The 27,617-nt window shown below is 46.0% G+C and overlaps 1 protein-coding gene across 1 annotated transcript in view; it reads left to right on the forward strand.

The window, feature by feature from the left end:
• Nucleotides 1–24,719, forward strand: part of LOC144497553 (prostaglandin F2-alpha receptor-like) — a 44,220-nt gene extending 19,501 nt beyond the window's left edge. Inside the window, exon 3 of the mRNA XM_078218973.1 lies at nt 24,417–24,719. Coding sequence (XP_078075099.1) covers nt 24,417–24,719 — 303 coding nt within the window. The remainder of the gene's footprint in view (nt 1–24,416) is intronic.
• The last annotated feature ends 2,898 nt before the right edge of the window (nt 24,720–27,617 follow it).

Here is a 27,617-nt window from a genome sequence, read left to right on the forward strand (position 1 = left end):
ACTTGACCCAATTCATTTCTGTAAATTGGCAACTCTCTATCTGACTTTTATCTTAATATTATCTAATGCATCGCATTGAAGAGATGGAAGACCACTTTAAAGAAATGTTAAACTATAAAAGCTATCTGGGTTTTTTATTCAGCCTATTTTGTTTGATAACATCAGTTCTTGTCTGCTTGATCATTAGAGTGTTTTCCTGTGGTCTAACATGGAAACCCACGCCAAGTTTCAGAGTCCCCATATAAAGTTACAGAGAAGCGAAGGAATTTGCATTTCAGAGAGCATCTTTCGCAACCCAACGTTGTCCCGAAGCGCTGTACAGCTAATGAAGTGCTTTTTAAGTGCAGTCACTGTGTTAATGTGTTATGGGCGGCATCATAAAGTCAGAAGGGAGGCATGTTCACAGTGGCGCAGTGGTTAGCACCACTGCATCACAGCATCAGGGACCTGGGTTCGATTTCCAGCTTAGGTCACTGTCTTTGTGGAGTTTGCACATTCTCCCCGTGCCTGTGTGGGTTTCTTCAGAGTGCTCCGGTTTCCTCCCACAGTCCAAAGATGTGCGGGTTAGGTGGATTGGCCATGCTAAATTGGCCTTTGGTGTTAGGGGGATTAGCTAGGGTAAATGCATGGGGTTATGGGGAGAGGGTCTGGGTGGGATTGTGGTCGATGCAGACTCTCTGGGCCAAATGGCCTCCTTCTGCAGTGTAGGATTCTATAAATTGAAGAATGGCAGCAGCCATATTGCACTAAACAAGCAGCATTGGGATAATGACCAGATAACCTGTTTGAGTGATGTTAAGGGATGAATGTTGGCCCGGACTCCAGGTGATCTCCCATTCCCTTTGCCCAATAGTGCCTGGGATTGTTGACATCTGGGAGGTCTTGTGGCTCAGTGGCAGCGTCCCTACCTCTGGACCAGATACTCTGGGTTTATGTCCAGACAGAACTTGTTGGCTATGGAAGGTGCATACATAATCAGCTCAGGAGTCCTTACACCTATTTCCCAAAAGGAAGAAGGCACCTCATAGAATCATAGAATCTCTACAGTGCAGAAGAGGCCATTTGGCCCATTGAGTCTGCTCTGACTCTCTGAAAGAGCATCTTACCCAGAGTATCTTCCCCCGCCCTATCCCCTATCCCCACACATTTACCATGACTAATCCATCTAATCTACACATCTTGGAACACCAAGGGGCAATTTAGCATGACCAATCCACCTAGCCTGCACACCTTTGGACTGTGGGAGGAAACTGGAGCACCCGGAGGAAACCCTTTCAATAATAAATTGACATCCACATGATGGGATTAATGGGGGAGCTCAACTTAACTTGGGTGGCAAGTGGTTAGCACTGCTGCCTTACAACGCCAGGGACTTGGGTTCGATTCCTGGCTTGGACCACAATCTCTGCGGAGTCTGTACATTCTTCCCGTGTCTGCGTGGGCTTCCTCCGGGTACTCCGGTTTCCTCCCACAGTCGGAAAGACACGCTGATTAGGTGCATTGGCCATGCTAAATTCTCTCTCAGTGTACCCGAACAAGTGCCGGAGTGTGGCGACGAGGGGATTTTCATGGTAAATTCATCATCGTGTTAAAGTAAGCCTACTTGTGTCTGACAGCATAGAGCTCCCTCAGGACCTCCATAAACCCTGTACAGATAAGCGCTTTCTCATGAGTCATATTGGAGTATTTTGTGCCTCCTTAAGGTCAGTGATAATGTGTCATTGGCTAACCGGTTAACTCTGCAAATTCCTGGATGTTTATTCACTCACCACTTCTGCGCACGTTCAGGGAAATAGGATTAGGATTGACAGCCCAATGTGAAGATCTGATACTGGCAGAGGGACAATGGGCCATAGGTTCTTCTTGTGGTGAAACTCCTGTAGTTCCGTGGATTTAATGAACTCTCCTCATAGAATCATAGAATCCCTACAGTACAGAAGAAGGCCATTTGACCCATCGAGACTGTACCGACCACCATCCCAGCCAGGCCCTATCCCCACAACCCCACACATTTACTCGGTTAATCCCTCTGACACTAGGGTCAATTTAACATGGCCAATCAATCTAACCTGCACACCTTTGGACTGTGGGAGGAAGCCGGAGCACCCGCAGGAAAGCCACGTAGACACCGGGAGAATGTGCAGACTCCACACAGACGGTGACCCGAGGCTGGAATTGAACCTGGGTCCCTGGCACTGTGAGGCAACAGTGTTAACCACTGTGCCACCGTGCCACCTCTGAAAGCAGAATCAGGACTCAAATCATGGATGCAGGGTGGCAACTTGGTTAAAAAGAAACTGGTTGCGAACTGCTTTTCTGTAACAGTTAGCGACCCAGCACTCATAAACTTGGAGAGGGCTTTAGTTGATGTTGCTCCTGCGAAGGGTCGGTTACTGCATTAAAGGTGCTGTTTAAATGTAAGTTGCTCTTGTTGCCTCTAATGTCAATAAATGTCCCTCGGTGTTCGAGAAGCGGCTGTTGGCAGAGGTCCCAGGAAACAAGCAATCAGCATCTTTACATAAACAGAAACGGAAAAACTCCAGACTTGAACTGAAAAAGCTGTAAATATTCAGTGGGCCTGTCAGTGTCCACAAAGCAGGGAAGAAGGCTTCACGTTTAAAGTTTATTTATTAGTGTCACAAGGAGGCTTATATTAACACTGCAATGAAGTTACTGTGAAAATCCCCATGTCGTCACACTCCGGTGCCTGTTCGGGTTACACTGAGGGAGAATTTAGCGCGGCCAAGGCACCCTAACCAGCACGTCTTTCGGACTGTGGAAGGAAACCGGAGGAAACACACGCAGACATGGGGAGGACGTGCTGACTCTGCACAGACAGTCACCCTGGCTGGGAACGGAACCCGGGTCCCTGGCGCTGTGAGGCATCAGTGCTAACCACTGTGCCACCGGTCCTTGGTGTTGACACTTTGTCAGAAATTGGGAGGCAATGAGCTACAAAGATTCTAGAAAAACGCAGCTGGTCCCTCTATTTCTGACTCATTGTTGCTTGGCAGAGAATATACGTATTGTAATATAAGGGGTCATGTCAACCTATTATTATTGTAAGGCCTATTAATTCAGCAAAACTTGCAAATGACTAAAACATTGGCTGCTTAGATGGTTGCTGTTTACAGTGAAGATGCCCAATTTATCACTGTAGCCAAAGGAAGACATAAGGGATGTTGACAGGCCACTGTTTAGCTTATCACCCTGATTCAAAGCAGACACCCTTTCAAAGTTGTGGCACAAAAGGATCGAGCCATTGTGTTGACATGAAGATGATGTTGTATTTATAAACTGAACCTCAAGGATAGGAGGCTTTGGGGGAGGCAGGCCAGGTGTCAGGTTGTGGCTTGCGCTTTCGGCACACGAGTGTGGACAGTTTCCATGGGACTCTGTGTTAGGGAGGAGGTGGGGGAGTGTGTGTGTGTGTGTGTGTGTGGTCACAGTAACCTGGAGAGTACTGCTTGGTCCCCAGTACGAACCTTAGCCACCAACTTCACTCCCCTCCTTGGCCGCTGTCTCAGGCTGAACCCAACTGTTTGCAATTTGGCCATGCATTTAGATCCCCAGCTGAGATTCTGTTAATTCTTTCATGGGATGTGATAATCAAGGACTCCACACAGCCCGGACATCCTCTCTTCCACCTTCTTCCATCGGGAAAAGGATACAAAAGCCTGAGGTCACGGACCAACCGACTCAAGAACAGCTTCTTCCCTGCTGCTGTCAGACTTTTGAATAGACCTACCTCACATTAAGTTAATCTTTCTCTACACCCGAGCTATGACTGTAACACTACATTCTGCACTCTCTCCTTTCCTTCTCTATGTATGCACACACACACACACACACACACACACCCGCGCACGCACACACGCGCATACACACACACATGTGCACACACACACACACACAATCACACTGTGTCACCCACATACACTGACCCACACACATAAACTCACTCACTCACTCTTCATTTGAGATCACAAAGGATGCTATCTAAATGCAAATCTTTTTCTCTTTATAAACACTTTTTGTAGTTGATGTGATTATTTGTTATCAAGTATTTGCCAGAGGATTGGAGGATAGCCAATGTGGTCCCGTTATTTAAGAAGGGTAGGAAGGATAACCCGGGTAATTATAGGCCGGTGAGCTTGACGTCCGTGGTGGGGAAGTTGTTGGAGAAGATTCTTAAAGATAGGATGTATGCGCATTTAGAAAGGAATAAACTCATTAACGATAGTCAACATGGTTTTGTGAGGGGGAGGTCATGCCTCACGAACCTGGTGGTGTTTTTTGAAGAAGTGACCAAAATGGTTGACGAAGGAAGGGCCGTGGATGTTGTCTATATGGACTTTAGTAAAGCATTTGACAAAGTCCCTCATGGTAGGCTAGTGAAAAAGGTTGGATCCCATGGGATAAAGGGGGAGGTGGCTAGATGGGTGGAGAACTGGCTTGGTCATAGAAGACAGAGGGTGGTAGTGGAAGGGTCTTTTTCCGGCTGGAGGCCTGTGACTAGTGGTGTTCCGCAGGGCTCTGTATTGGGACCTCTGCTGTTTGTGATTTATATAAATGATCTGGAAGAAGGAGTAACTGGGGTGATCAGTAAGTTTGCGGACGACACAAAACTGGCAGGACTTGCAGATAGTGAGGAACATTGTCAGAGGCTACAGAAGGATATAGATAGGCTGGAAATTTGGGCAAGGAAATGGCAGATGGAGTTCAATCCTGATAAATGCGAAGTGATGCATTTTGGTGGGAATAATGTAGGGAGGAGCTACACGATAAATGGAAGAACCATAAAGGGTGTAGAGACGCAGAGGGACCTGGGTGTGCAAGTCCACAGATCTTTGAAGGTGACATCACAGGTGGAGAAGGTGGTGAAGAAGGCATATGGCATGCTTGCCTTTATAGGACGGGGCATAGAGTATAAAAGTTGGGGTCTGATGTTGCAGATGTATAGAACGTTGGTTCGGCCGCATTTGGAATACTGCGTCCAGTTCTGGTCGCCACACTACCAGAAGGACGTGGAGGCTTTGGAGAGAGTACAGAGGAGGTTTACCAGGATGTTGCCTGGTATGGAGGGGCTTGGTTATGAGGAGAGATTGGGGAAACTGGGGTTGTTCTCCTTGGAAAGACGGAGGATGAGGGGAGACTTAATAGAGGTGTATAAAATTATGAAAGGCATAGATAGGGTGAACGGTGGGAAGCTTTTCCCCGGGTCGGTGGTGACGTTCACGAGGGGTCATAGGTTCAAGGTGAAGGGGGGGAGGTTTAACACAGATATCAGAAGGACATATTTCACACAGAGGGTCGTGGGGGCCTGGAATGTGTTGCCGGGCAAGGTGGTGGAGGCGGACACACTGGGAACGTTTAAGACTTATCTAGACAGCTATATGAACGGAGTGGGAATGGAGGGATACAAAAGAGTGGTCTAGTTTGGACCAGGGAGCGGCGCGGGCTAATTGTTCCTGGTTTCTCGTTTCAAGGCTTCATTCTACGATCATCTTGCTGGTGCCAGTACAGAGTGAGACTGCGGATAGTTGGGAACCTGTCTCGGGGGCAGGGAATTCATATGGTGTTCGTGGAAGTGGAAATGACTAGGGTTGGGAAGCATTTTCCGATCGGGGCCATTGTGATCTCCTGGACTCGTTTCGATCGCCTCAGGGGGTCGGAGAGGAATTTCCCAGATTTTCTTTTCCCCATATTGGCCCTGGGGTTTTTCACTCTGGGTTTTCGCCTCTCCCTGGAGATCACATGGTCTGGAATGGGGGGGTGGGGGTGAGTTAATAGGTTGTAATGAACAAAGCATCGTAGCTGTGAGGGACAGCTCGGTGGATAGGATATTGGTATGTAGATAGGCTGGAAAATTGGGCGGGGATCCTGGATTCAGGATTCAATCCTGGACCGGGGAGCGGCGCGGGCTTGGAGGGCCGAAGGGCCTGTTCCTGTGCTGTATTGTTCTTTGTTCTTTGTTCTTTGCTGAGGAAACGGGCATGGAGTCTACGGAAATAGGGCAAACAGGTAGGGAGGTCATGGAACCTTTACAGATTAAAGGGGAGGAGGTGCTCGCTGTCTTGAGGCAAATCAGAGTGGATAAATCCCCAGGACCGGACAGTGTATTCCCATGGACCTTGAGGGAAGCTAGTGTTGAACTTGCAGGGGCCCTGGCAGACATATTTAAAATGTCAGTATTCATGGGGGAGGTGCCGGATGATTGGAGAGTGGCTCATGTTGTTCCGTTGTTTAAAAAAGATTCCAAAAGAAATCCGGGAAATTATAGGCCAGTAGGTTTGACGTCGGTGGTGGGCAAGTTATTGGAAGGTGTGATAAGGGATAGGATCTACAAATGTTTGGATGGACAGGGACTTATCAGGGAGAGTCAACATGGCTTTGTGCGTGGTAGGTCATGTTTGACCAATCTATTAGAGTTTTTTGAGGAGGTTACCAGGAAAGTGGATGAAGAGAAGGCGGTGGATGTTGTCTACCTGGATTTCAGCAAGGCCTTTGACAAAGTCTCTCATGGGAGGTTAGTTAGGAAGGTTCAGTCGCTAGGTATACATGGGGAGGTAGTAAATTGGATTAGACACTGGCTCAATGGAAGAAGCCAGAGAGTGATTGTGGAGGATTGCTTCTCTGAGTGGAGGCCTGTGACTAGTGGTGTGCATGATGTGGAGATGCCGGCGTTGGACTGGGGTAAGAACAGTAAGAAGTCTCACAACACCAGGTTAAAGTCCAACAGGTTTATTTGGTAGCAAATACCATAAGCTTTTGGAGCACTGCTCCTTCGTCAGATGGAGTGGATAGGATACCAAATAAACCTGTTGGACTTTAACCTGGTGTTGTGAGACTTCTTACTAGTGGTGTGCCGCAGGGATCGGTGTTGGGTCCATTGTTGTTTGTCATCTATATCAATGATCTGGATGATAATGTGGTAAATTGGATCAGCAAGTTTGCTGATGATACAAAGATTGGAGGTGTAGTGGACAGTGAGGAAGGTTTTTGAAAGCTTGCAGAGGGATTTGGACCAACTAGAAAAATGGGCTGAAAAATGGCAAATGGAATTTAACACAGACAAGTGTGAGATATTGCACATTGGAAGGACAAACCAAAGTAGAACGTACAGGGTAAATGGTAGGACTCTGAAGAGTGCAGTTGAACAGAGGGATCTGGGAATACAGGTACAGAATTCCCTAAAAGTGACGTCAAGGTGGATAGGGTCGTAAAGAGTGCCTTTGGTACATTGGCCTTTATAAATCGGAGTATCGAGTATAAAAGTTGGAGTGTTATGGTAAGGTTATATAAGGCATTGATTGGTGAGGCCGAATTTGGAGTATTGTGTACAGTTTTGGTCACCTAGTTACAGGAAGGATGTAAATAAGGTTGAAAGAGTGCAGAGAAGGTTCACAAGGATGTTGCCAGGACTTGAGAAGCTGAGTTACAGAGAGAGATTGAATAGGTTGGGACTTTATTCCCTGGAGCGTAGAAGATTGAGGGGAGATTTGATAGAGGTGTATAAGATTTTGATGGGTATAGGTAGAGTGAATGCAAGCAGGCTTTTTCCGCTGAGTCTGGGGGAGAAAAAAACCAGAGGGCATGGGTTAAGGGTGAAAGGAGAAAAGTTTAAAGGGAATATTAGGGGGGGCTTTTACACGCAGAGAGTGGTGGGAGTGTGGAATGAGCTGCCGGATAAAGTGGTAAATGTGGGGTCACTTTTAACATTTAAGAAAAACCTGGACGGGTTCATGGATGAGAGGGGTGTGGAGGGATATGGTCCAAGTGCAGGTCAGTGGGACTAGGCAAAAAGTGGTTCGGCACAGACAAGAAGGGCCAAAAGTCCTGTTTCTGAGCTGTAATTTTCTATGGTTCTAAGTGGTTTAATTGTAGTTTGCTTGTCTCCAGGTCAATAGGTTATGCTCCATCAAAGAGACTTATACATATTGTCACTACAGTGCTGTGGCACTAGCGTGAGTCAGAGAGCCATAGAGTCATAGAGGTTTACAGCATGGAAACAGGGCCTTTGGCCCAACTTGTCCATGCCGCCCCTTTTTTTAACCACTAAGCTAGTCCCAATTGCCCACGTTTGGCCTGTATCCCTCCAGACGCATCTTACCCATGTAACTGTCTAAATGCTTTTTAAAAGACAAAATTGTACCTGCCTCTACTACTATCTCTGGCAGCTTGTTCCAAACACTCACCACCTTCTGTGTGAAAAAATTGTCCCTCTGGACCCTTTTGTATCTCTCCCCTTTCACCTTAAACCTGTGCCCTCTAGTTTTAGACTCTCCTACCTTTGGGAAAAGATATTGACTATCTAGCTGATCTGTGCCCCTCATTATTTTATAGACTTCTATAAGATCACCCCTCAGCCTCCTATGCTCCAGAGGAAAAAGTCCCAGTCTATCCAGCCTCTCCTCATAACTCAAACCATCAAGTCCCGGTAGCATCCTAATAAATCTTTCCTGCTCTCTTTCTAGTTTAATAATATCCTTTCTATAATAGGGTGACCAGAATTGCGCACAGTATTCCAAGTGTGGCCTTACCAATGTCTTGTACAACTTCAGCAAGACGTCCTAACTCCTGTATTCAATGTTTTGACCAATGAAACCAAGCATGCCGAATACCTTCTTCACCACTTTGTCCACCTGTGACTCCACTTTCAAGGAGCTATGAACATGTACCCCTCGATCTCTTTGTTCTGTAACTCTCCCCAACGCCCTACCATTAACTGAATCCTGCCCTGGTTCGATCAACCAAAATGCATCATCTCGCATTTAACTAAACTAAGCTCCATCTGCCATTCTTATACTTTTGGTGAGACAATTAATTGAGACCCTGGTGTGTGTCTGTGTCTGTATAGCGTGCAAAAAACAATACTTTTCACTGTATCCCGATACATGTGACAATAATAAATCAGATCCAATCAAATCAAAATAATGTGTTTCACATCCATCTGAAATTGTGGTGTCCAAAACTGGACACAACATACCAGCTGAAGTTCTTCAGGTGCCTGAAGGAAGATGCTGAGGTGAGTGCTGTGAAAATGTTCCCCCGGCTGCAGATCCTATAACACAGGGTCACACCAACCCTCAGATTAAATGGTCTGCCATTTAGGTTTGAGGTGAGGAGAAATTATTTCATTTGAAGGATTGTGAATCTTTGGAATCTAAAGTGCATTGGAAGCTCAGTCAATGGCTGTGTTTGAGACAGAAATCAGTACAATTTTGGGTTCTAAGGAGGTTAAGGGTTTAGGGGTACTGTGGGGAAGATGGCTCTGAAGAAGATGATCTTGTTGAATAGTGGAGCAGGCTTGAAGGGCCGAATGGCCTAATCTAACTCCCATTTTGTACATTCTGATGGTCTTAGTTGTGGTGACTGAGGGGTAAAGGTTAGGCAGAAAACCAGGGAAAATTGGATCAGAAGATAGTGGGTTCAAGTTTCACTGCAGAGATGGGGTAAATAACCCATGATGACACACCCAGTGCCTCTGGGTGATCCATTTTTTTTTATTCATTCGTGGACATGGGCATCGCTGGTTAGGCCTGCATTTATTGCCCATCCCTAGTTGCCCTTGAGAAGGTGGTGGTGTGCTGTCTTCTTGAATTGCTGAGGTCCATGGTGCTGTGGGTTGACTCACACACCCATTAGGGAGGAAATTCCAGGATTTTGACCCAACGATTGTGAAGGAACGGCGATATATTTCCAAGTCAGGATGGTGAGTGGCTTGGATGTGTGGGCTCGGTTAATTGGCCACGCTAAATTTCCCTTTAATATTAGGAGGATTAGTAGGGTAAATACCTGAGGTTATGGGGATGAGTGGGATTGTGGTCAGTGCAGGCTCGATGGGCCAAATGACCTCCTTCTGCACTGTAGGGATTCTATGATTCTATAGTTTTGTAGAAACAGACTTTCAAACTCAATACATGAAAAGCCTCTCCATTTTTGTGCTATCGTTTCTAAAAAATAGATTATAATCTTTGCTAAAGGAGTAGATAAAAGAATACCACTGAAATGCTTGCTGCACATTTTAGTCTTGTATGCTAATCAGCTAAATAGGGTTTTCTCTGGACGTTGTACATCGTGAATTTATATGTGTGTGGGAGGTAGGTGAACCAGCATCTTTCATCTTGTACTCTTATTCTAGGTTCCAACCTGAACCTGCCTGGGGTTCATTTCTCAGTTACAACTCAATGTTCTTTTGACTGTTTATTGTAGCATAGATAACAGACAAACATCAGTACACTGTTCCCTTTAATTCCAAACAGAACTCATGCACAGTGTCCTCTAACTCCCTTCCATTTAACCACCATCCATATACACTGTTTACCTTGACTTGTGTTCATTTCAAACAGTAGATAACAGCAATGCCACTTAGACTTGTAATCGAGAGGCCCAGGTTAAATCATAGAATCCCTACAGTGCAAAAGGAGGCCATTTGGCCCATCAAGCCTGCACTGACAATACTCCCACCCAGGCCCTATCCCCGTAAGCCCACATATTAACCCTGCTAATCCCCCTGACACTAAGGAGTAATTTAGCATGGCCAATCTACCTAACCCGCACATCTTTGGACTGTGGGAGGAAACCAGAGTACCCGGAAGAAACCCACGCAGACACAGGGAGAGCATGCAAACTCCACATAGACAATCACTCAAGGCCAGAGTTGAACCCGGATCCCTGGTGCTGTGAGGCAGCAGTGTTAACCACTGTGCCACTGTGCCATTCCTGAGGACATGGGTTCAAGAGTGCTAGAATGGAAATTCAATTCATAAAATCTGGAATTGAAATCAAGTCTCAGTAATGGTGGTCAGGAAACTATCGGCACGGTAGCACAGTGGTTAGCACTGCTGCTTCACAGCTCCAGGGACCTGGGTTCGATTCCCGGATTGGGTCACTGTCTGTGTGGAGTTTGCACATTCTCCTCGTGTCTGCGTGGGTTTCCTCCGGGTACTCTGGTTTCCTCCCACAGTCCAAAGATGTGCGGGTTAGGTTGATTGGCCATGCTAAAAATTGCCCTTAGTGTCCTGAAATGCGTAGGTTGGAGGGATTAGTGGGTAAATATGTAGGGATATGGGGGTAGGGCCAGGGTGGGATTGTGGTCGGTGCAGACTCGATGGGCCGAATGGCCTCTTTCTGTACTGTAGGGTTTCTATGATGATCGTTGATTGTTGTAAAAACCCATCTGCTTCACTAATGCCTTTCGGGGAAGGAAATCTGCCATCCTTACCTGGTTTGGCCTACCCGCGACTCTGGGTCCACGGCAGTGTTAACTGCCCTAGCAAGCCACTCTGTTCAAGGGCAATTAGGGATGAGCAACAACTACTAGGCCTGCCAGTGATGCCCACATTCCATGAAAGAATAACAGAAACTCAGAGGAACATGTTCCTGTCTGTGCAAATAATCCACCCCACACATGCTTGTCTTGTAAGTTCTTCGGTCTGTCCCTAAGTGCATGTCTCTTATAAAGATCACATCTGTGCTAGTGATTGGCGCAACATCTCCCTTTGATTACAACATCTTAATCTTATCTGTTTCTGCAAATCTATAGAGTGGCTGATTTGATCACTTCACACCCTGAATGCACAGTAATACAGTGGTTAGCACAGCTGCCAGGGACCCGGGTTCGGATTCTCGGCTTGGGTGCCTGTGTGGAGTCTGCACGTGCGCCCAGTGTCTGCATGGTCTTCCTCCGGGTGCTCTGGTTTCCTCCCACACTCCAAAGATGCGTAGGTTAGGGGGATTGGCCATGCTAAATTGCCCCTTGGTGTCCAAAGATGTGAAGGTTAGGTGGATTGGCCATGCTAAATTGCTCCTTAGTGTCCAAAGACATGTAGGTTATGTGGATTGGCCATGCTAAATTGCCCCTTAGTTTCAAAGATGTGTAGGTTGGGTGCATTGGCCATGTTAAATTGCATCTTAGTGTCCAAAGATGTGTAAGTTAGGGGGATTGGCCATGCTAAATTGCCCCTTAGTGTCCAAAGATGTGTAGGTTAGGTGGATTGGCTATGGTGAATGTGCGGGGCTACAGAGATAGGGCAGGGGGATAAAAATGCTCTTTTGGAGAGCTGATGCAGACTCAATGGGCCGAATGGCCTCCTTCTGCACTGTAAGAATTCTATGATTCTGTGGTTCTATGACTCAGAGCTACTGAGAGGAAAATATTCTCCTTGTCTCTGGTTTCAATTTTTTTAAAAAATCTACAACTAGTTGTAGATTTTCTGACCAGAGGAAATGCCCTCTCCACATCCACCCCTCAGGATCTTCAAGGTTTCGCTCAAGTTTCCTCTTAATCTTCTAAACTCCAGTGGCGACAATCCCTAACCTCCCCAACCTTTCCTAATAAGACAACCCGCCCATTTCTGGTATTAGTCTAGTAAACCTTCTCTGAACTGCTTCTGATGCACTTACAACACTTCTTAAAGAACAGTATTCCAGATGTGGTTTCACCAACGCCCTGTACAACTAAAGCATACCCTCCCTACCTTTGAAAACAATTCCTCTCACAATAAACAATAACATTTTATTAGCTTTACTGATTACTTGCTGTACTTGTATACTACTTTTTGTGATTCATGCACTAGGACACGGGCGGCACGGTAGCACAGTGGTTAGCACTGCTGCTTCACAGCTCCAGGGACCTGAGTTCGATTCCCGGCTTGGGTCACTGTCTGTGTGGAGTTTGCACATTCTCCTCGTGTCTGCGTGGGTTTCCTCCGGGTGCTCCGGTTTCCTCCCACAGTCCAAAGATGTGCGGGTTAGGTTGATTGGCCATGCTAAAATTGCCCTTGGTGTCCTGGGATGCGTAGGTTAGAGGGATTAGTGGGTAAAATATGTAGTGATATGGGGGTAGGGCCTGGGTGGGATTGTGGTCAGTGCAGACTCGATGGGCTGAATGGCCTCTTTCTGTGCTGTAGGGTTTCTAAGATTCTAAGATCCCTCTGAATCTCAGAGATCTGCAATCTCTCACTATTTAGATAATACGCTTCTTTATTATTCTTCATGTCAAAATGGAGAATTTCACATTTGACCACATTATATTCCATTTGCCAGGTCTTTGCCCATTCACGTATCCTCGCAATGTCCCTTTGTAGCCTTCTTATGTCCTCCTGGCAAGTTACTTTCCTACCTTCCTGTCATCTTCAAATTTACAACGATACCTTCAGTCCCTTCATCCAAGTCACTTCTTTCAAGATTTAGGGCAAAGTCCATCTGGACTGAGGAATCATAGAATCTACGGCACGGAGACAGGCCCTTCGGCCCAAACGGGTCCATGCTGACCAAAATGCCCATCTAAGCTAACCCTATTTACCTGCATTTGGTCCATATCCCCCTAAACCTTTCCGATCATGTATCTGTCCAAATACCTTTTAAATGTTGTCAATGTCCCTGCCTCAACCACTTCCTCCGGCAGCTCATTCCACACACGCACCACCCTCTGTGTAAAAAAGTTGCTCCTCAGGTTCCCATTAATTCTTTCCCCTCTTAACTTAAACCTATGCCCTCTAGTTCTCGATTCCCCAACTCTGAGAAAAAGACTGAGTGCATTCACCCTATCCATGCCTCTCATGACCTTATACACCTCTACAAGATCACCCCTCAGTCTCCCATGCTGCAAAGAAAAGAGTCCAAGCCTGTCCAATCTCTCCCTATAACCCAATCCCTTGAGTCCTGGCAACATCCTTGTAAAGCTCTTCTGCACTGTCTCCAGTTTAATAACATCTTTCCTATAGCAAGGCGACCAAAACTGAACACAATACTCCAGATGTGGCCTCACTGATGTCCTGTACAACTGCAACATAACTTCCTAACTTCTATACTCAATGCCCTGACTGATGAAGGCCAGCATGCCAAAAGCCTTCTTCACTACCCAAATGTGTCGGCCGCAGACCCAGCCATTTGCACAAAACCACTTCCTTGGTGATTGTCATTATCCTGTGGCCCTCCCTCCCTTCTACTTTCTGGTTTACAACAATAAAACCATAAGACGTAGCAGAAATAGGCCTTTCAGCCCATCGAGCCTCTCCGCCATTCAATGAGATCATGATTGATCTGATGTGATAATCCTCAACTGCACTTTCCCGCCTTGTCCCCCGAACTCTCCATTCCCTTATTGATTAGAAATCTGTTCATCTCAGCCTTGAACATATCTGATGACCCAGCCTCCACAGCCCTCTGCAGTAAAAGATTCCACCAATGTATTACACTCTTCCTCATCGCTGTCTTAAATGGGTGACCCCTTACTCTGAGACTATGCCCTCTTGTCCAAGATTCTCCCACAAGGGGATGTTACTTGTGCCCTCTACAATGGAGACCGATGCAGGTACCTGGTTAGTTCATCCACCATAGCCCTGCAATATCCCAGACGCACTTTCGATAGAACCAACATTCACTTTGTTAACTCTTTCCTTATTTAATTATCTATAGAATCTCTTGCTATCCCTTGTTAGAAACTGGCTAGCTTTCTTCCTTATCATTTTTTTGTCATTCTTTGCTGTTCTTTATGTTCTTACCAATCTTCTGACCTGTCACCTGTCTATGTGCAAATATCCGCCTTTTCTTTAAGTTTAATGGTCACTTAAATTTGAACAAATGCACACCATTGTTCAGACTATTTCTTGCTTCAGATATTCATATGACTGTTTGAATAATTTCCTTTCATAGAAACTGGAAGCAGGAGGAGGCCATTCAGCCCTTCGAGCCTGCTCCACCATTCATCTTGATCATGGCTGATCATCGAATTCAATATCCTGATCCCTCTTCCTCCCATATTCCTTGATCCCTTTAACCCCAAGAGCTATATCTCATTTCTTCTTGAAATCAGACAACATTTTGGTCTCAACTACTTTCTGTGGTAGTGAATTCCACACATTCACCACCCTCTGGGTGAAGAAATTTCTCCTCACCTCAGTTCTAAAAGATTTAACCCTTATCCTCAAACTATGACACCTAGTTCCGGACTCCCCCACCATCGGGGACATTCTTTCTGAATCTACCCTGTCTAACCCTGTTAGAATTTTATAAGTTTCTATGAGATCACCTCTCACTTTTCTAAACTCCAGTGAATATAATCCTAACCGACTTAGTCTCTCCTCATATGACAGACCTGCCATCCCAGGAATCAGCCTGGTAAACCTTCGCTGTACTCCCTCTATAGCAAGGACATCCTTCCTTAGATAAGGACACCAAACCTGCACACAATACTCACCAATGCCCTGTACTATTGCAGCAAAACATTTCATAGAAATCATAGAGACCCTACAGTGCAGAAGGAGGCCATTCGGCCCATCGTGTCTGCACCGACCACAATCCCACCCAGACCCTACCCCCACATATTTACCCACTAATCTACGCATCCTAGGATTCTAAGGGGCAATTTTTAACCTGGCCAATCAACCTAACCTGCACATCTTTGGATGTGGGAGGAAACCGGAGCACCCGGAGGAAACCCACGCAGACACGAGGAGAATGTGCAAACTCCACACAGACAGTGACCCGAGCTGGGAATCGAACCCGGGACCCTGGAGCTGTGAAGCAACAGTGCTAACCACTGTGCTACCGTGCCGCCCCTCTACTTTGCGATCCCAAATCGCAACTTGCAGTTTGTTCTAAAACATAGAAACATAGAAACCCTACAGTGCAGAAGGAGGCCATTCGGCCCATCGAGTCTGCACCGACCACAACCCCACCCAGGCCCTATCCCGCTAATCCCTCTAACTACACATCTCAGGGACAATTTTTAACCTGGCCAATCAACCTAACCCGCACATCTTTGGACTGTGGGAGGAAACCGGAGTACCCGGAGGAAACCCACGCAGACACGAGGAGAATGTGCAAACTCCACACAGACAGTGACCCGAGCCGGGAATCGAACCCAGGACCCTGGAGCTGTGAAGCAGCAGTGCTAACCACTGTGCTACTGTGCCGCCCCAGTTCAGAAAAGTTCAGTGAACAGAAAAGTTCAGTGAAAGCCTCCTTTGGTTCCACTGATAGGAAATTTGGCCCATTTCTAATGATTGCCAATTTACAAACTGCCTTGGCACTACAGCTGGTTAAAAGCAAATTACTGCGGATGTTGGAATCTGAAACAAAAACAGAAAATGCTGGACAATCTCAGCAGGTGGGTGGCATGGTGGCACAGTGGGTAACACTGCTGCCTCAGGGACCTGGGTTCAATTCCAGCCTTGGGTCACTATCTGTGTGGAGTTTGCTCATTCTCCCCGTATTTGCGCGGGTTCCCTCCGGGTGCTCCGGTTTTCTCCCAAAGTCCAAAGATGAAACATAGAAAATAGGAGGAGGAGGAGGCCATTCGGCCCTTTGAACCTGTTCCATTTAAAAGTCTGACAGCAGCAGGGAAGAAGCTGTTCTTGAGTCGCTTGCACTGGAGGGATCTGACGATTCTAGGTCTGACAGCATCTGTGTAGAGAGAATAGAGCTAATGGAACTCAAAACATTGGCTCGATACACTCTCCACAAATGCTGTCAGACCTGCTGAGATTTTCAAGTGTTTTCTCTTTTTGTTTCACACTTACAGCTGCTTAGTCTCTTAATGTTAGCTCTGTTTAAGTTTAATGCTGTCTTGTTGCTGGATCACACTGATTCATTTTCACAATTTTCAGCAAAATTGTACGAGGTTTCCAAAAGAACATGATTATTATTTTACTTTAAACAATGGCCTAGAAATTCGAGAACACCTCAATTTGGTCCCTTTGGTTGTGGAGGGAATGAGTCCTGCATCCGAAAGGAAGGTCGTATTCAATATTGAACAGTATAGGCCTCAGTGACAGCAATTAGGTGGTAAGAGGTAGCAATTGTACCTCTTCCTTCCAGTTCGGTCTCTATGGATCGAGGTTAGCCAATTCAGTCAGCAGTATGAACATCATTTCTTGGGAAAGGTCAGATTTTTTATTTGTGGGACATGGGCATCGCTGGCTGGTTTATTGCCCATCTCTAGTTGCCCTTGAACTGAGTAGCTTGCTGGGCCATTTCAGAGGGCAGTTGCTGTGGCTCTGGAGTCACACGTAGGCCAGACCAGGTAAGGACGGCAGATTTCCTTCCCTAACCAGATGGGTTTTTCCAACAATTGACAATGGTTTCACGGTCATCGGCAGACTTTTAATTCCAGATATTTTTCATTGAATTCAAATTCCACCCTGTGCCGTGGCGGGATTCGAACCCGGGTCCCCAGAACATCAGCTGAGTTTTTGGATTAATAGTCCAGCGATAATACCACTAGGCCATCGCCAACCCCACTTAGCTGAGACTATTGATGTGACTGGTTCACCGTGCTTACAAGATGACGCAAATATTTCTATATGCATGCATGGCTGAATTCAGTGCGAGACCTGGAATGCAATGCCCATGATATAACCCTGATAGATCGTGCCACCAGACACAGCTGCAATCCACATCTATCAGTCTCAGGGTGGAGTGTGAAGCTCACCTAACAGGTTTATATTGTGATGAACAGGAGATGATTGTTTAATCTGCATTTGTAAAGCAGGCAAGCTTGTTAGGATGGCTTTATGTTTACTTATTCAAAATGTTATGATGTAAAAATAGAAATACTCAGCAGGTCAGACAACATCAGCAGAGGGAGAAACAGCAAACATTTCATATCAGTCACCTATCATCAGAAATTCAATTATTTGTACATTCTCTTGAAATTGCTGCTTTGACAAAGGCGGGCACTTAGCTAATCGCATTCCCCAGCATTCCATTGTAGACAGGAAGGCGGTGATCTGCCTTAAATGTTCATGGTTCTCCTGTGGGATCGCTCCTGGGTAAAGTGGAGCACAGATACAAGGTGCCACTGTCAAAAAACACCAGCTGACGTGCACTGGCACACACAAGTAATTTTAAGGGCTTGCAAACTTCTTAGGCTGAACTCCTCAGAGAGTAGTTAAAGATTACAACTTGAAATTAATGTTTGAATAAGAGCACAGGGCCTTGGCAGGAAACTAACAGGTTGCCAATTGCATCACAGTGACTAGCACTGCTGCCTCACAGCGCCAGGGACCCGGGTTCGATTCCCGGTTTGGGTCACTATCTATGTGGAGTTTTGCACGTTCTCCCCGTCTCTGCGCGGGTTTCCTCCGGGTGCTCCGGTTTCCTCGCACAATCCAAAGACGTGCTGGTTAGGGTGCGTTGGCCATGCTAAATTCTCCCTCAGTGTACCGGAACAGGCGCCGGAGTGTGGCGACTGGGGGATTTTCTCAGTAACTTCATTGCAGTGTTAATGTAAGACTACTTGTGATACTAATAAATAAACTTATAAATATGGACAAGTTGGGCCGAAGGGCCTGTTTCCATGCTGTAAACCTCTATGACTCTAACACCCCATTGAAGTCAAAACAAAATGGGGTGCAGCCAATTTATGCACAACAAGGTCCTGCAAATAACAAAGAATTAATTTTACTGATGTTGGGACTAATGTACCACTTCTACAAATAGTGCTGTGGGATCTTATGATTTTACCGAAGAAAGCTGTTTATTATCTCACTCAAAAGATGGCACCTTCAGCAATGCAACACTCCCTCAGTATTGCACTGGTGCCTCGGCCTAGACAATTCGCTCAGGCCTACTGGAGTTGGACCTCTGAACTCAGAGGTGAGACTGCTACCACTGAACCAAAGCTGATACCGATAAATCAATCAATTATTCCCAGGGCAAGGAATCCATGGCATTCTCACTTATTTCAACTTCTAGGATGGAATTTTACCATCCCGCCTGCCGCAGTAATTGTAGCAGGCAGGACATGGACCATGCAAAGGTCCGTTGATCTTGGGCGGGGTTTTCCAACCTTCGGGCAAGTGCGGCCATAAAATTCCATCCCTAATGAATTTTTTTTTTTGCCCATCCTGGTTGGCATGAGGTCATAGAACCATAGAATCCCCACAGTGCAGAAGGGGCCATTTGGCCCATCGAGTCTGCACTGACTCTCTGACAGAGTATCCTACGCAGGTCATAAGGTGCATGATCAGGAAGGCCCCCCCTCAACCCCGAGACCCCAGTTTACCATTCTTCAGATGTAGAAGGAAAAAAAGACTATATGACCTGGTGGCCTCTCTATATGGCAAATAAAATCAGGTAGGAAGAGATTCCTAAGTGGCCTTTACTCAAAGGCCTCAATTAGACTGGCTATGCCATCTGCCTCCTGCCTCCTTGTCAGCAAAATGCCAGTGGTGGCAAAGGGTGCGTCAGGCCCTGCCATCCCAATTGATTTCCAGCTCAATCTTCTCTGGGACACTGTAAAATTGTGGCCTGCACAAAGGTCAGGTCTCTTAGTGAGCAAATAGGTGGCACAGAGGCACGGTGGTTGGCACTGTTGCCTCACAGCACCAGGGACCCGGGTTCAATTCCAGCCTCCGGTCACTATCTGTGCGGAGTTTGCACGTTCTCCCCGTGTCTGTGTGCCTTTCATCTGGGTTTCCCACACTTCAAAGATGTGTGGATTAAGTGGATTGGCCATGCTAAATCAACCGTTGGTGTTAGGGGGACAAGCAGGGTAAATGTGTGGGGTTACGGGAATAGGGCCTGGGTGGGATTGTTGTTCATCCAGCTGAAGGAATTCTTCAGTTGCAAGCAATGAAAGGAACCTACTTCAGAAAATAAAATCAAAGAAAAAATAAAGCAACTTCATTACTCCAGCACTTGAGGCCTCACCCTGGGCCATACAAGCTCCCCACAATTCCCATCTGCTTCTTATTTATACTGGGTCAGATGGTCAGCTGACCACCACATCATTTTGTCATTGGCTACATTGTCTACTGGGGTCAGCTGGTCAGCTGACCTTCACAGCATGTTACCATTGGTTACATTATAACAGATCCAATGCTATCATTGGTTATATTCTAAAAATTGTTATCGATGGGCCAAACTGCCTCCTTCTGCAGTGTAGGGATTCTATGATTCCAAGCCTGTTCAGACTGTCTCCTAGACATTTGAAAAGTAAGTTTTTAAATGCTGGCAGGTCCAGTTCTATAGGTTTGGAGACACCTGCTCCATTCTCATGGCAGGGGAAGCCAAGATGTTTCTCTGTCCATATTTACACAAGGCTGGAATCTGAACCTATCTTCAATCTGGTTCACTCAAACAATTGGCCCAATATTTGTTTTGCATTTTGTTGTTAGGAATAAATCATTGACACGTGAATCGCAAAATGTTAGCATGCAGGTACAGCAGGTGATCAGAAAGCGAAAATGGAATGTCAGGCCTTATTACAAGGAGCATATAATCATGGAAATCTCGCTACACCTGTACAGGTGTTTGGTGAGACCAGCTCCAATAATGTTGCTGACAATATTTGGTCCTCTTATTTGAGGAAGGATATACTTGCGTTGGAGATAGTTCAGAGAGGGTTAATGCAGTTGATTCCTGGGATGAGAGGGTTTGCCTTGTGAGGAAAGGTTGAACTTAAATTGATTTGATTTTAAAAGAATGAGAGGTGATTTGTCTATTTATTTATCATTACCCAGGAGAAAGTGGTGGTGAGCCGCCTACTTAAACCACTGCAGTCCATGTGGTGCAGGTACACCCACAGTGCTGTTTGGAGGGAGTGTCAGGACAGTGAAGGAACACCATATACCTGCCTTTGGCCCGTATCCTAAACGTCTTTGCTTAACAAAAATGTATCTATCTCAAATTTAAAATTAGCAACTGATCTAGCATCAACTGCCCTTCGTGGAAGAGAGTTCCAAATGTTTACCACCCTATGTGCGTTGAAGTGCTTCCTAACATCTTTCCTGAACTGTCCTGTCCTAATTTTTAGACCATGCCCACTAGTTCTAGAATCTCCAACCAGTGGAAATAGTTTATCTTTATCCACCCTTTCTTTTCTGTTAGTATTTTGAAGACTTCAATCAGATCACCCCTTAACCTTCTAAATTCTAGAGAAAACAAGCCTAATTTGAATTATGGTGGCACGGTGGCACAGTGGTTAGCACTGCTGCCTCAAAGCGCCAGGGATCCGGGTTCGATTCCCAGCTTGGGTCACTGTGTGTGCGGAGTCTGCACGTTCTCCCTGTGTCTGCATGGATTGCCTCCGGGTGCTCCGGTTTCCTCCCAGAGTCTGAAAGACGTGCTGGTTAGGTGCATTGGCCATGCTAAATTCTCCCTCAGTGTACTCGAACAGGCGCCAGAGTGTGGTGACTAGGGGATTTTCACAGTAACTTCATTGCAGTGACAATGTAAGCCTTCTTATGACGCTAATAAATAAAATTAATCTTCCTCATAATTAAACCCCTGAAGTCCAGCTATCATTCTTATAAACCTATGCTGTGCTCCCTCCAAGGCCAATATACACTTCCAAAGGTGTGGTGTCTACATCTGCTGAGTTACTCCAAATAGGATCTAACCAAGGTTTTGTATAGCTGCAGCATAACTTCTGCATCTATATACTCCATTCCTCTCGATACAAAGGCCAGCATTCCATTCGCCTGCTTGATTATTTTCAGTACCTGTTTGTGGCATCTTAAAGATCTATGCACCTGAACTCCTAAGTCTCCCTTTTTCCAAGGAAGGATGTTCTTGCTCTCAAGGGAGTGCAGCGAATGTTTACCAGGCTGATTCCGGGGATGGCGGGACTGGTGCATGAGGAGAGATTGACTAGGTTAGGATTGTTTTTGCTGGAGTTCAGACGAATGAGGGGGGGATCTCATAGAGACTTATAAAATTCTAACAGGTCTAGGCAGGGGAGATGCAGGAAGGATGTTCCCGATTGAGGGGGAGTCCAGAACCAGGGGTCACAGTCTGAGGATTCAAGGTAGACCATTTAGGACGGAGATGAGGAGACATTTCTTCACCCAAAGAGTGGTGAGCCTGTGGAATTCATTACCACAGGAAGTAGTTGATGCCAAAACATTGAATATATTCAAGAGGCGGCTGGATATCGCACTTGGGGCGAATGGGATCAAAGGATAAAGCAGGATTGGGCTATTGAGTTGGATGATCAGCTATGATCATGATGAACGGTGGGGCAGGCTCGAAGGGCCAAATGGCCTCCTCCTGCTCCTATCTTCTTCTATGTCTCTTTGGAAATCTACTGTATTTAACTTCACACCATCTAGAAAGTAACCTGATCTAATCTTTTTCAGTCCAAAATGGATAACCTCACACTTGCTTAGATTGAAATCCATCTGCCACAGTTTTGCCCACTCACCTAGTCTATCAAGATCCCTTTGTAATCTTATGCTACAATGCCGCCTAACTTTATGTTAGCAAATTTGCATATATGACTTTGTATCACACATCGTCTGGGAAACCAATCAGGGACCAGGTAGGGTGGTTCACCCAGGTAACCAGAACCATCTGAGGAACTGGCTGCCGCCACAAGGCCACAAGCCTCTGTGTGGCCTTTACCTGTAAATAAATGTGCTTTTCCCTTAATAAATGTTGTTTTGCCCTTAACTGGTGGACAAGAATTATTGCAAGTACATATTCACAGCATTATCTTAGTTCCTCACGTACGGAGATCTGTCTTACTGGTCAATCCGACAACAAAGTCCTCTATGTGTGTTCTCTGAGCAATTCGCAACATTTCCCCATCCGCTGCAACCTCGATGGTTCTATTGGACTTTTATACTTTGCTATATAAGGTATAAAACCCGTTCTTTGTTCCATTTAATGTGTTTTCGATTACATCAGTGCTCATTTCCATGTCTTAGAAACATGTCTTCACAGATGTTCCCTGGTAGGTCCCATTTGAAGGTCACGCTGAAATACTGAAGTCAGTTTGACTTTGCTTTGTTATCTCTGACACTGTTATCAATCTTAAAACTAGGAGATAGCGTGACATTTACTGCCCTTAATCTGTCTGCTTATCTCCCCTGATACAAGTCCTCCTGCAGCTTAAGTCGCTCTGTGGAGCTCTGTTGATGCAAACAAACCTTTGACTTGACTAAATTGACCATTATAGGAACACAGGAGCAGAAATCGGCAAATTCAGCCCTTCGAGCCTGCTCCGCCATTCAATCAGATCATGGCTGATCTCTCCCTGGTCTCAAATCCACCTCCCCTCCTCTTCCCTATGTCCCTTTATCCCTTTTTAAAAATTAGAACTATGTCTATCTCCTTCTTGAAACCATTCAACGATTCAGGCTCCACCGCGCTATGGGGCAGCGAGTTCCACAAATTCACCACCCTCTGCGAGAAGTAGCTCCTCCTCATCTCAGTTTTAAACCTACCGCCTCTCAAACTATACCTGTGACCTCTTGTTTTAGATTGTCCATAAGAGGGAACATTTGGTCTCCATTTACTTTATCAATCCCTTTTAAAATTTTAATTACCCCAATCAGATCCCCTCTCATCCTTCTAAACCCCAGCGAGTATAAACCCAAACTGTTTAACCTCTCCTCACACCTCAACCCTTTCATTCCCGGAATCACTGTGATGGACCTCCTCTGAACTGCCTCCAATGCCACCACATCCTTCCTCAAATAAGGAGACCAAAACTGGACAGATGCTTTGTGTTTTGAGCCCCCAATTCAGTTCAGTCCAGTTCTTTACGTATCTTCAGCCACTGTATCTTTTATCTCGATGTTCCCTGTCACCACAATGAAACAGACTCCACCTCACACACAGGGGTCAACATCACAACATTGATTAACATAAAAGAAATATGGAGACGGTTACATAGTTAAAAAGTGATCATACATTAAAAAGGTAAACAGTACGTTGGCTTACACTCCGAATATTCCAAATTGTGATTTCAAAATCCCTTAATTTAGTAGAGTCATCGAGATATACAGCACGGACCTTCAGCCCTACTTGTCCATGCTGACCAGGCTTCCTAAACAGAACTAGTCTCATTTGCCTACATTTGGCCCACATCCCTCTAAACCTTTCCCATCCATGTACCTGTCCAAATGTCTTTTAAATGCTGTAATTGTGCCCGTCTCTGCCACCCACTCTGGCAGCTCATTCCATATACTTTGATTTGATTTATTGTTGTCACATGTACTAGTATACAGTGAAAAGTATTGTTTCTTGCAGACAAAGCATACCGTTCATAGAGAAGGAAAGGAGAGGGTGCAAAATGTAGTGTTACAGTCATAGCTAGGGTGGAGGGAAAGATCAACTTAGTGCGAGGTAGGTCCATTCAAAAGTCTGATGGCAGCAGGGAAGAAGCTGTTCTTGAGTCGATTGGTACGCACCACCCTCTGTGTGGAAAATTTGCCTCTCAGGTCCCTTTTAAATCTTTCCCCTCTCACCTTAAAGTTATGCCCTCTTGTTTTGGACTCCCCCTACCCTGGAGAAAAGACCTCGGCTATTCACCTTATCTACGCCCCTCATGATTTATAAACCTCTCAGAATTTTAAATGTCTACATTGACTAGAGGAATGAAACTGAGATGGATAGTTGAACATTAATTGGTGTTTCTGTTGATAAGTAATATTTTTTGGGGTTTTTGTTTCATTCAGGTAATCGTGGCAAGGATAGGCAGCTTAAATGCAGACCCACAAGCCACTACTTTACTCCTCTTCAGCGTGCGACTGGCAGCCTGGAATCAGATCTTAGATCCCTGGGTTTACATCCTGCTTCGGAAATCAGTTCTGAAGAAGATTTGGAAAATTACTCGCCTCTGTTTGGGAAGAGAAGACATTAGGCTCCACAGCTGGAACTGTAGCTCACTCCAGAACACCATTAAAACCGCCGCATTGGAACGATCAATCTCTTCTGCTAAAAGACAGTCACAGATATCCAGGACAAATGAAAGCCAGTGATAGTTAATAGTTTGATGCACGTGTTACATCAGGACTGTCCAAGCCATAACTGGTAGGCCACATGGGACCTACAAATCCAGCCCTCAGACAGCTTGACCTCATTGGCACTCATACTTCTTGGCTTGATTTACTTGAAATTTGTGGGCCTGGAGGTTTGGAAAGAGCTGATTAATAAATAGACTTATCATAGAATCCTACAGTGCAGAAAGAGGCCTTTCGGCCCATCGAGTCTGCACCGACAACAATCCCACCCAGGCCCTATCCCCATATCCCTACATATTTACCCACTAATCCCTCTAACCTATGCATCCCGGGACACTAAGGGGCAATTTAGAATGGCCAATCAACCTAGCCCGCACATCTTTGGACTGTGGGAGGAAACCGGAGCACCGGGAGGAAACCTACGCAGACACAGAGAGAATGTGCAAACTCCATACAGTGGAGAATTGTGAAACAGGACCCCAAGATCTGTTAGGAAAGGCCACCTAAGGTACATTCTAATGAGCAGAAACATTAACTCACATTTTATAAGTGGCCCCTGGGGTTATGAGATAGGTACCTTGTGGTTGGTGAAGATAGCAACATTGGACAACCCTGTGATTTTTAATTTTGTAATGTGTTTGCACAGTTGGCAATAACATATCCAAAGGGTCAACATGTCAACTGGCTCTGTGAGACGGGCACATATGAGCTGCCGACACCAATTTATTTTGCCATAAACGTACGCGCACTTTTGTACTGGTTCCAGGGCTTTGGAAGAGAAACCTTCAAACAGAAACCTCTGGACATCATTTCTGGTTTCTGTTCAAAAGTAACGGCACATGGAGTTAGCCTGGGCTGGATGACCTCCTTCTGTGCTGTAATTGTTCTGTAATTCTGTGATTTACCGTATGCTTTTTCACATTTATCGGACCCCTGACACACTTCACCACCAGTGGAATAGTTTTGAAACGATATGGATGGAGACATCAGCCAATTGCCCACAGAAAGGTCCCAGTGATGCCAAATTCAATAAATGACCAATTAATCTGTTTTGCCAGTGCTGGTTAAGGGAAGAATATTGATCGTAATGTAGGAAAAACCTGTCGGTTCTACTTCAAACAGTGCTAGTGGCATTCATTATATCCATCCGAACAGATGGTGGCGCTTCAGTTTCATGTGAAAATTTCCACCCCCCTATCAATGCAGCACGCCACAGTTACCACACAACAGCTTCATCTGCTCATGTCCTGGAGTGGGGCAGGAACTCAAAGCAAGTGAACATCGCTATGTTAAAACAAGAAGGCCACCTCATTTAACTTCGGCCTTCCGAGTAGTGGAGAAGCTCATTAAACAATCTCCAACAACGGGTCCACAATGGAGCTGGGCACAAGGTGAGGAAAGCCCCCCGTGATGAAGAGCATTGGGAGCCCTAAGTCCAAAATCAACCTTGTCTGCCCAAGCATGCCACACACAGCCTTAGATAACACCATAGGCAGTGGCTGTGCCACCAACGTTGCTTGTTGAGATCATGCGATACACTCAGACGGGTTTTGGTTGCAGTGATTCCATGATGTGCCATGCTGCATCGAGGGACAACACCTGGAGGGCAGCACACAGACCTCCAAAGGCCAGTGCTCATGACCCAACCAAGAAAAGTCAATGCTTTCTGAGAAAACTATTGGGCAGAGAGGAGACAAGAGGGAGAAAGAGCAAAAGCAAAATTGAGTCATAGAATCCCTACAGTGCAGAAGGAGGCCATTCAGCCCATCGATCTGCACCAAATGGCCATTCAGCCTATCGATCTGCACCAAATGGCCATTCGGCCCTTCGATCTGCAACTTAGCCAGGCACTATCCCTGTAACCCCACGTATTTACCCCGCTAATCCCCCTGATGTACACATCTTGGAACCCTAAGGGGCAATTGAGCATGGCCAATCCATCTAACCTGCACATCTTGGGAAACTAAGGGGCAATTGAGCATGGCCAATCAACCTGACCCGCACATTTTTGGACTGTGGGAGGAAACTGGAGAATCCAAAGGAAACCTACGCAACAAGGGGCGAACGTGCAAACTTCAACCCAAGGCTGGAATTGAACCTGGGTCCCCGGAGCTGTGAGGCAGCAGTGCCAACCACTGTGCCGCCCCATTCGTCCAAACAGTTGTTGAAGAATGAAGGAAAGTCAACCACCCCTGAAACTTTAAGGAAAGCTCCTCTTGTGTGTAAGGGCATCACTGTCAGTTTACCCGCAGTTTTCTGATGTGTCTAGCCGGTGGGGGGAGCGGGGGGGGGGGGGGGGGGGGGGGGGGGATGGCGCTCTCTGTTGACATCCCTGCTCTTGTAGAATTGGGCACACGGTATTTGTTCCAGATTGTGCATTGTTTTCTCTTTTGTAAATATTCGCTCAATATTCTTGTTTGGATGTATTTATTTATTTTTGTGAAGGTAAAGGCTGAGCCTAAACAAACAGGGGTGAAGCCGGGCAGTGCCACTGGTGGGAGTTGAGTTGGCCACTCATATCAAGTCATGTCTGACTTTAATCTCGATGGAATGGCTTGCAGCTCTACAACCTCCTGACCTTCCAAAGCACTTTACAGCAAATGAAGTACTTTTTGAAGTTGCGACACAGAAAATGCCACAATCTGCACACGGCCAGCTGCAGTGAGATTATATCCAGATAAACCGCTTTAGAGATGTGGTTTGGAAGGGCAAATATTGCCCAGGACAGCAAGAAGAAACCCCCCCCGGCCCCCCTACTGCTCCCCCGCAAGATAGCATCACGGGGTATTTTACACCCACCCAAGAGGGCAGGTCGGGCTGAGGTTATCATCTCATCTGCACCTCCAACAGAACGGCACTCCCTCAGTATTGCACCGGAGTGCCAGCTTAGATTTTGCGCTCAGCTCTCTGGAGTGG

Source organism: Mustelus asterias, chromosome 8 (assembly GCF_964213995.1).
Source record: "Mustelus asterias chromosome 8, sMusAst1.hap1.1, whole genome shotgun sequence".
Classification (NCBI taxonomy): Eukaryota; Metazoa; Chordata; class Chondrichthyes; order Carcharhiniformes; family Triakidae; genus Mustelus; species Mustelus asterias.